Here is a 14,103-nt window from a genome sequence, read left to right as displayed (position 1 = left end):
AAAACAAGTTGGCAAGCAATATTTTGTGGCACAATCTTTGGCCTTTGACATGATAAGCAGTACTGTTGTGTTGTCTTATCATGGCACATCCCTTAAAGTGTTTCACCTTCTTGCAGTACTGTCCAGCTGGTATCATACTGATCATTGAGCTTGGTCATCAGCTCCTGAAAGGCAGGAAGATACACTGGAGTGCCAAAGAGAGCAGTTCTTTTCTCACTCAGCTTCCTGCAGCAACACATCGACTTTTCCAGTCAAACTTGCAGTCAGTTGGCCACAGACTCTGCTTTGTGCCTCCACATTGGGTTTATTTTTGCATGGTAGTCCTTTTCTCAACCCATAGCCTTGGCAAAAGGTTGACAAAGATTTAATATTCACTTTGAGCCTGTATTAAAACTGCAACATGATCAGTCCCCACATGCAGCCACTTGCCTTTAAGTAGCCACAACTGTTTAGATTTGAGCTATGAATGAGATTTTCTGCCTTTGCCATTGGGCTAGCTCTCATTGCAAGACCAAAACAGTGCTGAAAGATCATGCTAATTATTCAAATGAGCTGGTTGCGTAAAGTGTTGCAGGCAGTCAGTGCACTTTTGGCTAGCTCTGCACTGGCAGCTAGCCATGTCTGGCACCTTTAACTAGTGTCAGAACATCTATCCCATGGTCTGTGAATCAAGAAAAGTAAGTGAGTCACAAATAAAATCATTTGCTTAGTCCTATGAACCACAGTTAGGTGAAATGGAGAAATTCAAATGTCAAACATTTGCTGAGTCAGTTCTGCATTAAACGGCACAGTGGCGCAGTGGTTAGCACCGCAGCCTCACAGCTCCAGTGACCCGGGTTCGATTCTGGGCACTGCCTGTGCGGAGTTTGCAAGTTCTCCCTGTGACCGTGTGGGCTTTCGCCGGGTGCTCCGGTTTCCTCCCACAGCCAAAGACTTGCAGGTTGATAGGTAAATTGGCCATTGTAAATTGTAGGTAGGTGGTAGGGAATATGGGATTACTGTGGGGTTAGTATAAATGGGTGGTTGCTGGTCGGCACAGACTCGGTGGGCCGATGGGCCTGTTTCAGTGCTGTATCTCTAAAAAAAAAATCTATCACTTCTTTCCTGATGTTCTAGTACAATTTAACTGCGTTCTCACCAACCACCACAGTCAATGTCATAAGGTATATTTCCTAGTTAGTTACCTTCAAGTTTAAAAAATAACATCCAATAGTTCTTATTCACTATATTCAGTGTTGGAGGACACATCATAGAATTCTTTCTCATACAATGCATTCTGGGAAGAATTATATCATCTTGGCTACCTTGTGATCCCAAACAGTGAAACCTTTTCCAGAATAAGCAGTGGTGCCCTCATCATAATTGATGGAATGTTACACTGAATTCTCCATGGCCAACAGTTTGAGACAGAATGCATGTAATTTCTTTTGTGACTAAAAATTGCAGGTAAGAAAAGAGCTCTCCTGATAACTTACATCGGGAAGTCGCAAATTAGATTCTTGGTCTCAACCAGTCCTCCTGAGCAATGGGAAAAAAAGGGTGAGAACTCGACTAGACTCAGTTGTGACTCAGCCGCTATAGTTGAACAGCCTGATGATACTCACTGTCTAAGCTGACACATGAAGAATAGTCATTTTTTGAGAGCTACTGCACAGGAGGGGTGGGAACAATACTCTCTGGTTACCTATATACCTGCAGTATAATCTTCTCTCTTAAAAGTTGGCAGCAAAGTTACTGAAGTAAGAGGCTATTTAAATGTAATAACATCAGTGCAACATTTGCAATGCTCTGTTTATTCCAGAGGCTGGATTGATAATTTTTCAAAATCATCAGAAAACTCACTGAACAAAGCAGGCCCAAAAGTGATTCATTTTCCCTCAGAGAATCGGGAGCAGTGAAAGTATCAAGACAGAATAAAATAAACATAATTTGCATCACAAGACTCAGAAATTATTAATGTTAAACCATAAAACAGACCTTGAGCCTTTTTCCAGCACATAATTTCAGTAATTTGTTGCCACAGGTAGCTTGAGTACCATAACACAAATACTCAAAAAGTTTATGATATCTGTAATCCACATTTAATTTTTCCAGAAAAATATTTCATTTCCCATTCTGAGTTTCCATTATCTATTATGAAGTGCAAAGTACAGAACAACATAAGAAATAGGAGCAGGAGTAAGCCATGCAGCCCCTCAAGCCTGCTCTGCCAATCAATAAGATCATGGCTGATCTTCTACCACAACTCCACTTACCTGCCTTATTTCCATATCTCCTGATTCCCTTCCATGTTACACATATAATATATGTTGTGATGAAACAGGATCTGCAGAGGACATGGGAATCTAAATAACACTAAAGTTCTCAATCTGGATCGACTGCCATCACAGCTGCAGATAAAACAACCAAAATGGCACCTCCACCTAGATTTGGTACCTCGTGATCAATCTTCCCGCTAAGCAGCCTGGAAGGTGCTGAGCAGGCCGTATTCTATGTTAACTACCCTGCATGCGCAGCTGCACAAACGAATTTTGCACGTTGGAAAAACTGGCCGCACATAACAAAATTTTACAGGGAGCATTGCTCCAATACAATTTTCCTCCCCCACTATGTAGGTAAGTATGGATCAAGTTGTAGCTTTAGATTCAGACTGAGTACAGAGCACGCGAACAACAGTGATACAGAACATCCCTACTTTGTCCCTCTATACAGTTTAAAAGTCAGTGGCATAGCCAAGCCAGCAGTAAACAGTAAATGATTTATACTCTACGAGAAAGTACTGGAAAAGTCATAGTTGCTGATGGTCTGGAACTGACAGAAGGGCCTTTAACGGAGGTGTGGGGAAAGAGAAGAGGAGCATGACTAATTGCATAGCTCTTTTAATGAGGTGGCACAGGCATGAGGAGTTAAAAGACCTCTTTCTGTGCTATATGATTCCATGATTGATTCATTTCAGAATTGGGAGTGGGGCACGACTGCAGCCAGACCCATGGAATCTTTGCTCCATGGACATGCTCTGGCATCTGAGAGCTACGTTACTGTCCCTCCACCTCGGAGACTCCGACAAGCTAGTTGTGCAATGAGAAAAATGGCCTCCATATAACATGGATCTCTGCTGCATGATTGTCCTTGTGGCCTTCTAATAGCCAACTCTATATTTCACTAAGCTAACTTCATCTACCACAAACTAGCTGAAACATCGCCTCAGTCTACCTCACCACCAAGCAAAAAACTCAAAAGGAAAATATTTTGGTAGTTTGATCTCAGGCTGGCATTACATGTGTTGTGGGCATCTTTGCAGGAGAGGCTTTTAATTACATCTGCACATCTTCTAAATCAACTTCACTTGATCTCCAACTCCTTTCAATATCATCAGTTCCATAGATCACTTTAATCTAACAGAAATGCTGCTGCTATAGCTTAAATGAAGAGCAACATATCACAGAATATTAAAACTTGATACAATAAGAGCTACATTCATAACCTGATTACCTAAGAAAAAGGCCTCAACAGATCCATAAATGAAGTGCCCACCTTTAACTAATTCACCGTAAAATTAAGCACAGCTTGACTCTCATCTCTCAATAAGGTTTATTCAGCGGTTTAAGTAGGGGAAAGAGGGAATATGCACGAGACATAAGGTTGCTTCCCAGGAACTTTACTGCACTCACTGTGGGACTCCCAGAGGGTAATAGCAATCTGCAAATTTTTTCAAATCCACTGATGAATTTTCGAACGCACAGACCCCGAGATCCAAACTGCGGGAATACCAAGAGATCCTCCTTGTGATTAATGCCCTGAGAATTAAATTTTTTCAAACTAGTCTTAGTGGATGGTCAAGAATGGGGTGGGGGGGGGGGGGGTGGCGGTGGGGGGAGAAAAACAACAACAAGTTACTGGCTTATCAAAGAATGGGTCAAGTCTTTCAGGAAATCACAACATGTGAACGGGTAGCTTTTTATCTGTAGGCTAGCTTGGATGGTTGTAACAGAATCCAGAGATCAACTTGCAGTCACTGCTTTAGTACTAAAGTTCCTGTCACTTTGGATTTCCAACTTCCGCCCTCAGTTTAATTAGTTAAGAGTGCATTTCCCTCACTCACATTTAATGGTGAAACCTCTCTATCCTACATTACCTTTTCACTGTGTCATTTGTATGTTTATTGCAGTAAAAGACTACCTTGACTGTGTAGAGAAAGAAAAAGTTATACTAACTGTATTGCAACTCATATGAGTGACACTTTCCTGCAGGGTATGCTTGTTGAAGAGTTAGCCTTGTGATTTTTCTTTCCATCAAAGTACTGCAGGTATGAGTTACATACCGAGGTCATGTTTCATTAAAGCACAGTTCTTCAATTTGCTAATGCACATTAACAAAGCCTAACCAATGTGCCCTATGATAGCCACCATCTTTCAAAAGTAGCCACGCCAAACATCACTTATTAAAACATTAGCAGGCCATGGGTGAGTAATAAAAAGACCATTGAATATTTCACTTATCTATTCTAAAGGTAATATTTGGATGTCTCATCTCCCATTTTAACATTAGCAGTTATTTTATTATATAAAGCTAACTAGCCATCACTAATCTAAGTAAGATATTCTTCTTTTCTTTCTTTTGGGCCTCCTTATCTCGAGAGACAATGGATACGCGCCTGGAGGTGGTCAGTGGTTTGTGAAGCAGCGCCTGGAGTGGCTATAAAGGCCAATTCTGGAGTGACAGGCTCTTCCACAGGTGCTGCAGAGAAATTTGTTTGTTGGGGCTGTTGCACAGTTGGCTCTCCCCTTGCGCCTCTGTCTTTTTTCCTGCCAACTACTAAGTCTCTTCGACTCGCCACAATTTAGCCCCGTCTTTATGGCTGCCCGCCAGCTCTGGCGAATGCTGGCAACTGACTCCCACGACTTGTGATCAATGTCACACGATTTTATGTCGCGTTTGCAGACGTCTTTATAACGGAGACATGGACGGCTGGTGGGTCTGATACCAGTGGCGAGCTCGCTGTACAATGTGTCTTTGGGGATCCTGCCATCTTCCATGCGGCTCACATGGCCAAGCCATCTCAAGCGCCGCTGACTCAGTAGTGTGTATAAGCTGGGGATGTTGGCCGCTTCAAGGACTTCTGTGTTGGAGATATAGTCCTGCCACCTGATGCCAAGTATTCTCCGAAGGCAGCGAAGATGGAATGAATTGAGACGTCGCTCTTGGCTGGCATACGTTGTCCAGGCCTCGCTGCCGTAGAGCAAGGTACTGAGATATAGATAACATATAAAGGGTATTTTATAATCCAATGCTCCCAGAGGGCCTTTGCTCGTAGGGAGCCAATCCTGGGAGATCATGGGTACAGAACGCATAATTTTCTATCCATTATTATTAAAGAAAGACAGACTTGCATTTATATAGCAGCTTTCATAACCTTAGGACATCCCAAAGCATTTTACAGCCAATGAAGGGCTTTTGAAGTGAAGACACTGTTGTAATGTAGGAACCTGGAAGCCAAATTGCACACAGCAAGCTCTTACAACAGCAATGTGATAATGCCCAGATAATCTGTTTATAAAGTGAAGTTGACTAGGGGTTAAATATTGGCCAGGTCACAGGGAGAACTCCCCTACTCTTCTTTGAACTAGTGGTATAGGATTTTTTTACATCCAACCGAGATGGGGCCTCGAACAACATTGAACTCAGCTTAAAAGGTCCTCTCCACACAAACCCCTAATCAGCATTCAGTGTCTTAATTAATGAAACTTGGGGCGGGGGGGCTCGCAGGGTGAAAGGAGTGGTAAGAAATCCAAAGTGACAGGAACTTCATTGTCAGGGTTCACTCATAAAGAAATGCTCACTGGGTGAACTGCCGGATGGCAACATGAATTAACATATAACAATCCTATGTTACCTGAGGAAAAAAACAGTTCTTGAGGGACAAGGATGAAAAGCATCACTTACAGTCATAGAGTTATACAGCACAGAAACAATCCCTCCGGCTCATCGTGTCTGTGCTGGCCATCAAGCACCTAACTATTCTAATCCCATTTTCCAGCACTTGGCCCGTAGCCTTGAATGCTATGACGTTTCAAGTGCTCATCTAAATACTTCTTAAATGTTGTGCCGGTTCCTGCCTCTACCACCCCTTCAGGCAGTGCATTGCAGATTCCAACCACCCTCTGGGTGAAAAAATGTTCCTCAAATCCCCTCTAAACCTCCTTCCTTAAATCTATGCCCCCTGGTTATTGACCCCTCCGCTAAGGGAAAAAGTCTCTTCCCATCTAACTTATCAATGCCCCTCATAATTTTGTATACCTCAATCATGTCCCCCCTCAGCCTTCTCTGCTCTAAGGGAAACAACCCTAGCCTTTTCAGTCTCTCTTCATAGCTGAAATGCTCCAGCCCAGGCAACATCCTGGTGAATCTCCTCTGCACCCTCTCCAGTGCAATCACATCCTTCCTACAGTGTGGTGCCCAGAACTATACACAGTACTCCAGCTGTGGCCTAACTAGCGTTTTATACAGCTCCATCATAACCTCCCTGCTCTTATATTCTATGCCTCGGCTAATAAAGGCAAGTATCCCATATCCTTTCCTAACCATCTTATCTACCTTATTTACTTGATCATATTGATGGCTTTCTTAAAGGGCAACTCTTGAATAATCATCTGGAAGTTACAAGTACTCACTGAGATGGTCTGAATAGTTATTAGCAGAGACAACAGGTGGAATTTGGGGACTAATCACCTCAAATAAAAATAGAAATTTATTGGAAATCATTAAGTTTTAAAGACTCCATGAATGTTAAATTGATTGCCAATGGCTGAGAATTATTGCAATGCATTTAAATATTCAGAGATGGAGCCTCTAAATGTAGCATTCTAAAATGTGAAAGTTATGTATATAACTAATAGATCTCTGATAGTGTTGCTCACAATGAATCATCGGATATACTGTTTTAGAAGCCAACAACAGTGAGAAAGCAGGCTGACCACTGAGAGGATTTGGAAAGAAGTTGGCAAACTTCTCAGAGACAGTGATGTAAGTGCTAAAATGTTTCTTGGCCAATGCCTGGTAAATATTAAGCAATTATGATTGTCTGTGTGAAATTTGAGACAATCGTGTTTTTTCTGACAAGGTTTGTGCCACAGATGCATGCTAGATGTATAGCTCTAAAGGCAAACAAGTCACATCGATCATATGTATAAATTCCTCTCAGATTATTACAACAGTTTACTTTCAACAATGTTCATTTGCATCACTGCCCGACAACAGTTTTCAATTTAAGCTCAGGACTTACAGAATGGCCTGGATTTTCCTCGGCAGATTGGATGACATGACCACAGTTAGTACAGGACAGTCAGGTGAGGAGCAACATACCCAATTTTCCCTCCAAGCACAAAAAGATAGATTTGCATTTATATAGCGCCTTTCACAACATTAGGGCGTCCAAAGTGCTTTACAGCCAATGAAATACTTTTGAAGTGTAGTCACCATTGTAATGTAGGAAATACAGCAGCCAATTTATGCATAGCAAGATCCCACAAACAGCAAGGTGATAATGACCATATTTGATGGATATACATTGGCCAGTACACTGGGAATAACTCCCCTGATCTTCTTCAAAATAGTATCACGGGATTTTTTACGTCTGCTTAAGAGCGCAGACAGGGCCTCAGTTTAATGTCTCATCCAAAACATGACATTTGACAGATGCAGCACTCCCTCAGTACTGCACTGCCTTGATTTTTGTGCTCAAATCTTGGAGTGGGACTTGAATTCTCAACCTTCTAACTCATAGGTGAGAGTGCTACCAACTGAGCCACAGCGATAACAAGCACACAATGAGGAATAGTGTGTCATAATGCATCCAATAATGTTCCAATGTTTGGCCCAAATTATTCTTCCAGAGGGCATAGATAAGCAAATGCTGTTCTTTCTATAAAATACAAGGCCCATTCCAGGATGCATGACGGGACTGATAAATAGAGTCACCCAAATGGCCCATCGCATGAAAACAAGACTGAAAGAAGAAAACAAACAGCAGATTCAACAATTTTCCACACTGGCCACTGAAACAGACCTAAAAGTAGGATTTTAACAATGTGCTATTGTACATGTTAATGAGGATCTTTAGGCAATTCTTTTGAGAAAAAGTACAGTGCATCAAAAGAAACACGAAAAGAAAACCACTACCATAAGTTCTGAGTACCCCAACCTGTTGGACAGGTAAAGAGTAAAAGTGTTACCTAGTCAAGTTAACAGCAAATATGAAGAGAAAAACTGCAAATTCTGGAAGTCTGAGGGTAGAAATGGCTGCCAGCAATATTCCAGCAGCCTAATGCTTAATGTCTTTGTTTGAGATCTCGCCGTCCACTCTTTCAACATAGGTGTTAATCTACTCGTTTTAACTGGGTTGACATCTCTATTAAACAAACAGAATATCACACTAAGGTGTTAAGTGCTCATCCACTAATGTCGCCAACAGTAAAAAAGAAAAAAATGGTCATCAACAGACCTTTCCTTTTGTTCTTTCCTCTTCCCCACCCCACCCACTTTTTCACTGGCTTGGCACTTTTTAAAAAAAAAGGTCACAAACTTCTTCCAGGCCATCGATCTGAAATATCAACTCTGTTTCTGCCTCCACAGATACTGCCTGACTTAGCGTGTTTCCAGCAATTTTCTGTTTTCATATTGGTAATTATTAGCCACCCCAAGATAAAACCAATAAATGCAAGTAATGCATGGCAGGTTCAACCAGCATTTGGAAAGAGAAAATGCAGCTTAAAAGTTAGGGTGTAGACCCAGCGGAAACTTTTGACAGATGGCCGTTGCATAAAAGATTAATCTGTCTTTCCTTTTCAACCGATTTTCCTGGACCAGTTGTGTATCGTTGGCATTTCCACTCAACGATGAATCCCCCAGGAATGTGAAGCCAGAAGAAATTTGGCAATTTTAGTCAAACTTTTGGCTCAATTTTACCAAATAATTGTTGAAAACCTCAGCACAAAAACAACTAGTCCGTTCCATGAATTAGCATATCCACGGCAGGGCAACACAGAATGGGAGTGTATATTGGGAATTCGGCCTGGAGATTGGTACACTTGTACCATTGCTTATACAACTTTGCACAGAAAATCATGGGGCCACTGATCTGCACTGGCCTCCACATCCATATTTTCAGTGTATGCTCCTGACACACACAGTTATGCATTAGAAGCTGTCTGATTCTAATTGCAAAGAAATGTTTAAAATAAAAATACAATATGATAATTCTGAATAAAGCAGAATTATCAACAGCAGTAAAATACTTGGCCTATAGACCCTTGGGTATAAAAGATTGAAGGGTGATCTGACCAAGTGTTTAAAATGTTAAAAAGGATTCAATAGGGTATATATGTGTATTTCCACCGGGGGGGGGGGGGGGGGGGTGGCGGGGAATCAAGACAATGGGGGACATAATAAAATTAGAGCCGAGCCAATCAGGAGTGAACACTGGGAAGCATTTTTAAACACAAAGAGCAGTAAAAATCTGGAACTCAGTCCCCAAAAAAGCTGTTGATGCTGATTGTCAACGAAAGCTTTCAAGACTGAGATCTTCTTAGGTAAGGGTATCAATATATATTCAGCAAAGGCAATTAAGTGAGTTGGGGTGAAGATCAGTCATTATCTAATTACATGGCTGAGCAAGCTCAAGGGGCTGAATAGCCTACTCCAGCTCCCATGTAGAAAAGAACTCTCCTTTCTTTTTGTGGAACTGAAGCACATCACTAAACTTCAGTCAGTTCACATATCCCAAGTGTATCTGCCAGTGAACAGCTGATGGCAAACTTTATGGATTTTGTTTGAAAATGGCATCTTTCATAACCAAAACATGTGACCACAGATGTGATAAGTAAACAGTCCTTTAATATAAAAATGGAACAAAAGTAAATGTTTGAGATTCTTGGCACGGAAACTCTGGACACAGTTTGATTTCTTTCTGCCCTGGCCATCAGAAATTTGACACCATTTGGATGTAAAATGTTACATAGAGCAAAAGAAAGAAAAAAAGGTTGATCTTTCACGCAGCTGGTAAACTTCATGTAACGGCTGTTGTTATTCAGCAACAGACAGTTGAGATGTAGTAATTTTAGCTCTGTGTTGTATAAGAAGAAAGGCTTGCGTTTATACAGCGCATTTCACAACCTCAGGACATACCAAGGCGCTTTAATTTTTTGAAGTGTAGTCAAAGTTGTAATGCAGGAAATACAACAGCCAACTTGCATACAGAAAGCTCCCACAAACAGCAATGTGATATTGACCAGATAACTATTTTTTAATGCTAGTTGAGGGATAAATATTGGCCAGGACACCGGGGATAACTCCCCTGCTCTTCTTCGAAATAGTGCCACAGGATCTTTTCTATCTTGGAACTATATCGCTATTCCGTCACTGTCGCCGGGTCAAATTACTGGAACTCTCTTCCTAACAGCAAAACGGGGGTGCCTACACCACATGGACTGCAGTGGTTCAAGAAAGTGGCTCACTACCACTTTCTCAAGGGCAATTAGGAATGGACAATAAATGCTGGTCTAGCCAGCGATGCCACATCCCATGAAAGAATTTTTAAAAAGTCCACCTGAGAGGGTAGACGGGGCCTCAGATTAACACCTCATCCAAAAGACTGCTTTGCGAATCTTCCCGACTGCCTAATACAGAGTAGTACTAGGGCATACAGTCCAGAAAGTTACAATAAAAGCAAAATACTGCAGATGCTGGAAATCTGAAATAAAAACAAGAAATGCTGGAAATATTCAGCAGGCCTGGCAGCATCTGTGCAGAGAGAAGCAGAGTTAAGGTTTCAGGTCAGAGACCCTTCTTCAGAAAATTACAAGATTGATCCCCAGTCTGTGCAAGCCAGTTGATCTCCATAAGTGTCCCAGTCAGACAGTAGAATTGGCTACCAGCGCCTTTTAATGGGTAGGGAAAGAAAAACAACCAGGATTTCAGTTTCTCATTATTACTCATTGACTCTCTGCTGGAATATTCTGCTTGTATGAATTTTAGGTGAGAACAGGGACAGGCTCAAGTGTGGTGGGTCCCCATGACAACTTATCAGTACTCAATGTATTCACACATGAAGAACTGCCATTTGCGTGAGGCAACAGCAAACTACCAACGACTATGGAATTATAATGTGATCTGGGACTTTTTCTCTAGAAAAGAGACTAAAGGGGGACCTAATAGAAGGTCTCTCGGATTATGAAAGGGTTTTGATAGGTTAGTCATAACGAAAATGTTTCCACTTGAGGGAGGAACCAAAGCTAATAGTCATAAATATAAAATAATCTATAATCTAATAAGGAATGCTTGAGAAACTTCTTTACTCAGAGAGTGGTGAGAATGTGGAACTCGCTATCACATGGAGTAGTTGAGGTGAATAACATAAATGCATTTAAGGGGAAGATGGATAAGTACTTGCGGGAGAAAAGAATAGAAAGATACGCTGACGGGGTGACATGAAATAGGGTGGGAGAAGAAATATAAACATGGAACATAAACACCGGCATGGACAGGCTGGGTCAAATGGCTTGTTTCTGTGCTGTAAGTTCTATGTAATAGCACAACAAGAGTTACCACTTAAAGGGAGGAGGTGAAAAACTGGAAAAATAAACAAGATAACTGCACTGGAAAAGAAACCTAGGAACATGCAAATTATCCTGAGGCAGTAAGATAGCTAGATAAAAGGATAGCTAATGTTGTGTCTTTATTTAAGAAGGGCAGCAGGGATAAGCCAGGGAACTACAGGCCGGTGAGCCTTACATCAGTGGTGGGAAAGTTATTGGAAGGGATTCTGAGAGACAGGATTTATATGCATCTGAAAAGGCATGGTCTGATTAGGGATAGTCAGCATGGCTTTGTCTGTGGGAAATCATGTCTCATGAATTTCATTGAGTTTTTCGAGGAGGTGACCAAGAGGATTGATGAGAGCAGGGCGATGGACGTTAGCAAGGCCTTTGACAAGGTCCCGCATGGTAGGCTGGTCCAGAAGGTTCGAATACATGGGATCCAGGGTGAGCTAGAAAATTGGATACAAAATTGGCTTCGTGATAGGAGGCAGAGGGTGCTGGTGGAGGGTTGTTTTTCAGATTGGAGGTCGGTGACTAGTGGTGTGCCACAGGGATCGGTGCTGGGCCCTCTGTTGTTTGTCATATATATTAATGACTTGGATGTGAATGTAGGGGACATGATTAGTAAGTTTGCAGATGACACCAAAATTGGTGGTATAGCGGATGGTGAAGAAGGTTGTCTGAGGTTACAACAGGATATAGATCAACCGGGAAAGTGGGCAAGGGAGTGGCAAATGGAATTTAATACAGACAAATGTGAAGTGATGCATTTTGGGAAGTTAAACCAGGGCAGGACATATACAGTGAATGGCAGGGCCCCGGGGAGTATTCTTGAGCACAGAGAACTTGGGGTGCAAGTACATAGTTCCCTGAAAGTGGCAACACAGGAAGACAGGGTGGTGAAGAAGGCGTATGGCATGCTTGCCTTCATCGGCCAAGGTACTGAGTACAAGAGTTGAGACGTCATGTTACAGTTGTACATAACGTTGGTTTGGCCGCATTTGGAGTACTGTATGCAGTTCTGGTTGCCGCACAACAGGAAAGATGTGATTGAGCTAAAGAGGGTGCAGGAAAGATTCACAAGGATGTTGCCTGGTTTAGAGGCTTGAGTTATAAAGAGAGATTGGATAGGCTGGGTCTGTTTTCCCTGGAGCGAAGGAGCCTGAGAGGGGACATGATAGAGGTATATAAAATTATGAGAGGCATAGATAGGGTAGATAGCTAGAGTCTGTTTCCCCTGGTAGAGGTGACTAAAACTAGATGGCATAGATTTAAGGTGAGAGGGAGGAGGTTTAAAGGGGATCAAAGGGGTAAATCTTTCACACAAAGAATAGTGGGTATCTGGAATGAGCTGCCAGAGGAGGTGGTGAAGGCAGGAACAGTAGCAACATTTAAGAGGCATCTGGACAGGTACTTGAATGAGCAAGGCATAGAGGGATATGGAATTAATGCAGGCAGGTGGGATTAGTATAGATAGGCATTATGGTCGGTATGGATGTGGTGGGCCGAAGGGCCTGTTTCCATTCTGTACGACTCAATGACTCTAAGACAGTAATAGGTTGACTCGGATGCTTTTAATCCCTTTTTTTTTCTTCTGAGGATCTTTGTAGCATAACATGAGAATGAGAACAGGTAGTAAATGTACAATCCTACCTGGAAAAGGATCTGCAGAATTCCATGGATTACGCACATCCGACGCCCAATAAATAGGAAAAAGGGCACGATAAGTTCAACAAAATGGTTGGTAACAACCTCAAAGCTATGAAACCACAATGGGGATCGATGCATGTAATATGCAATAGGATTAGGCACAGGTTGAGTCTGTAATATAGAACAAAAACATTGGAAATTAACAGAGATGAGCAAAGAGGTTTCAATTTACATGTAGATGATGTTGAAAATTGAAATCAGAACCATACTGTGCAACGAGTTGCCCTTTATAGAGAATTGCTCTGAAAAATACTGATGGTTGTTCTTTGTAATGCTCTTTAATACAGCCTGTATGCCACCTTCTTGCAATTAAAATTAAAATCTGGGGCTGAATTTTATGAGCCCTCCATCGCCAGCAGTCATGGCAGGGGGGGCCAGGAAAATTCTTCCAGGGGAGGCTCGTCACGACATCCGATGCCAAGAAGGCCCGGCAGCATTTTACTGGTGGCGAGGAAGCCTCCCTGCCCTCCCTCCACCCCCATCACCAAGTGACGGGGCCTTCATTTGCTTTGATATATCTATACAAATAAATGTAAATAAACATACCTAGACTGTCCGGTGGCCGGAAATCCCACGCCTTCCGATCCCCATTTGGGGATTCAAGGTGAGACACTAGTGGGGAGGGGGGAGGAGTTTAATTTTCAGGTCAGGAGGGGTGTGGGAGCAGGGAAAACCTCTCCGATTGGTCATGGGGATGGTGGGAAAGGGTTGAGGGTCAAATCTTCTGAAGGGGGTGGGGTTAAAGGTCAGCATTTTCAAAAGTGATTTTTGGGGGGGGAATATCAATTTATTAAATGAG

General features: G+C 42.2%; 1 protein-coding gene across 4 annotated transcripts in view; it reads right to left on the bottom strand.

Moving 5' to 3' along the window:
• The window catches only part of lmf1 (lipase maturation factor 1), a 704,612-nt gene that overhangs the window by 178,582 nt on the left and 511,927 nt on the right, over positions 1-14,103 (bottom strand). For all 4 annotated transcript variants that reach the window (XM_068055858.1, XM_068055859.1, XM_068055860.1 and 1 more), the window contains one exon: positions 13,248-13,415. In XM_068055858.1, coding sequence (XP_067911959.1) covers positions 13,248-13,415 — 168 coding nt within the window. The remainder of the gene's footprint in view (positions 1-13,247; positions 13,416-14,103) is intronic.

The sequence above is a fragment of the Heterodontus francisci genome, chromosome 24, assembly GCF_036365525.1.
Source record: "Heterodontus francisci isolate sHetFra1 chromosome 24, sHetFra1.hap1, whole genome shotgun sequence".
In the NCBI taxonomy this organism is placed as follows: domain Eukaryota; kingdom Metazoa; phylum Chordata; class Chondrichthyes; order Heterodontiformes; family Heterodontidae; genus Heterodontus; species Heterodontus francisci.
The sequence above is the reverse complement of the archived record's forward strand: the minus strand, read 5'-3'. Positions and strand labels throughout refer to the sequence as shown.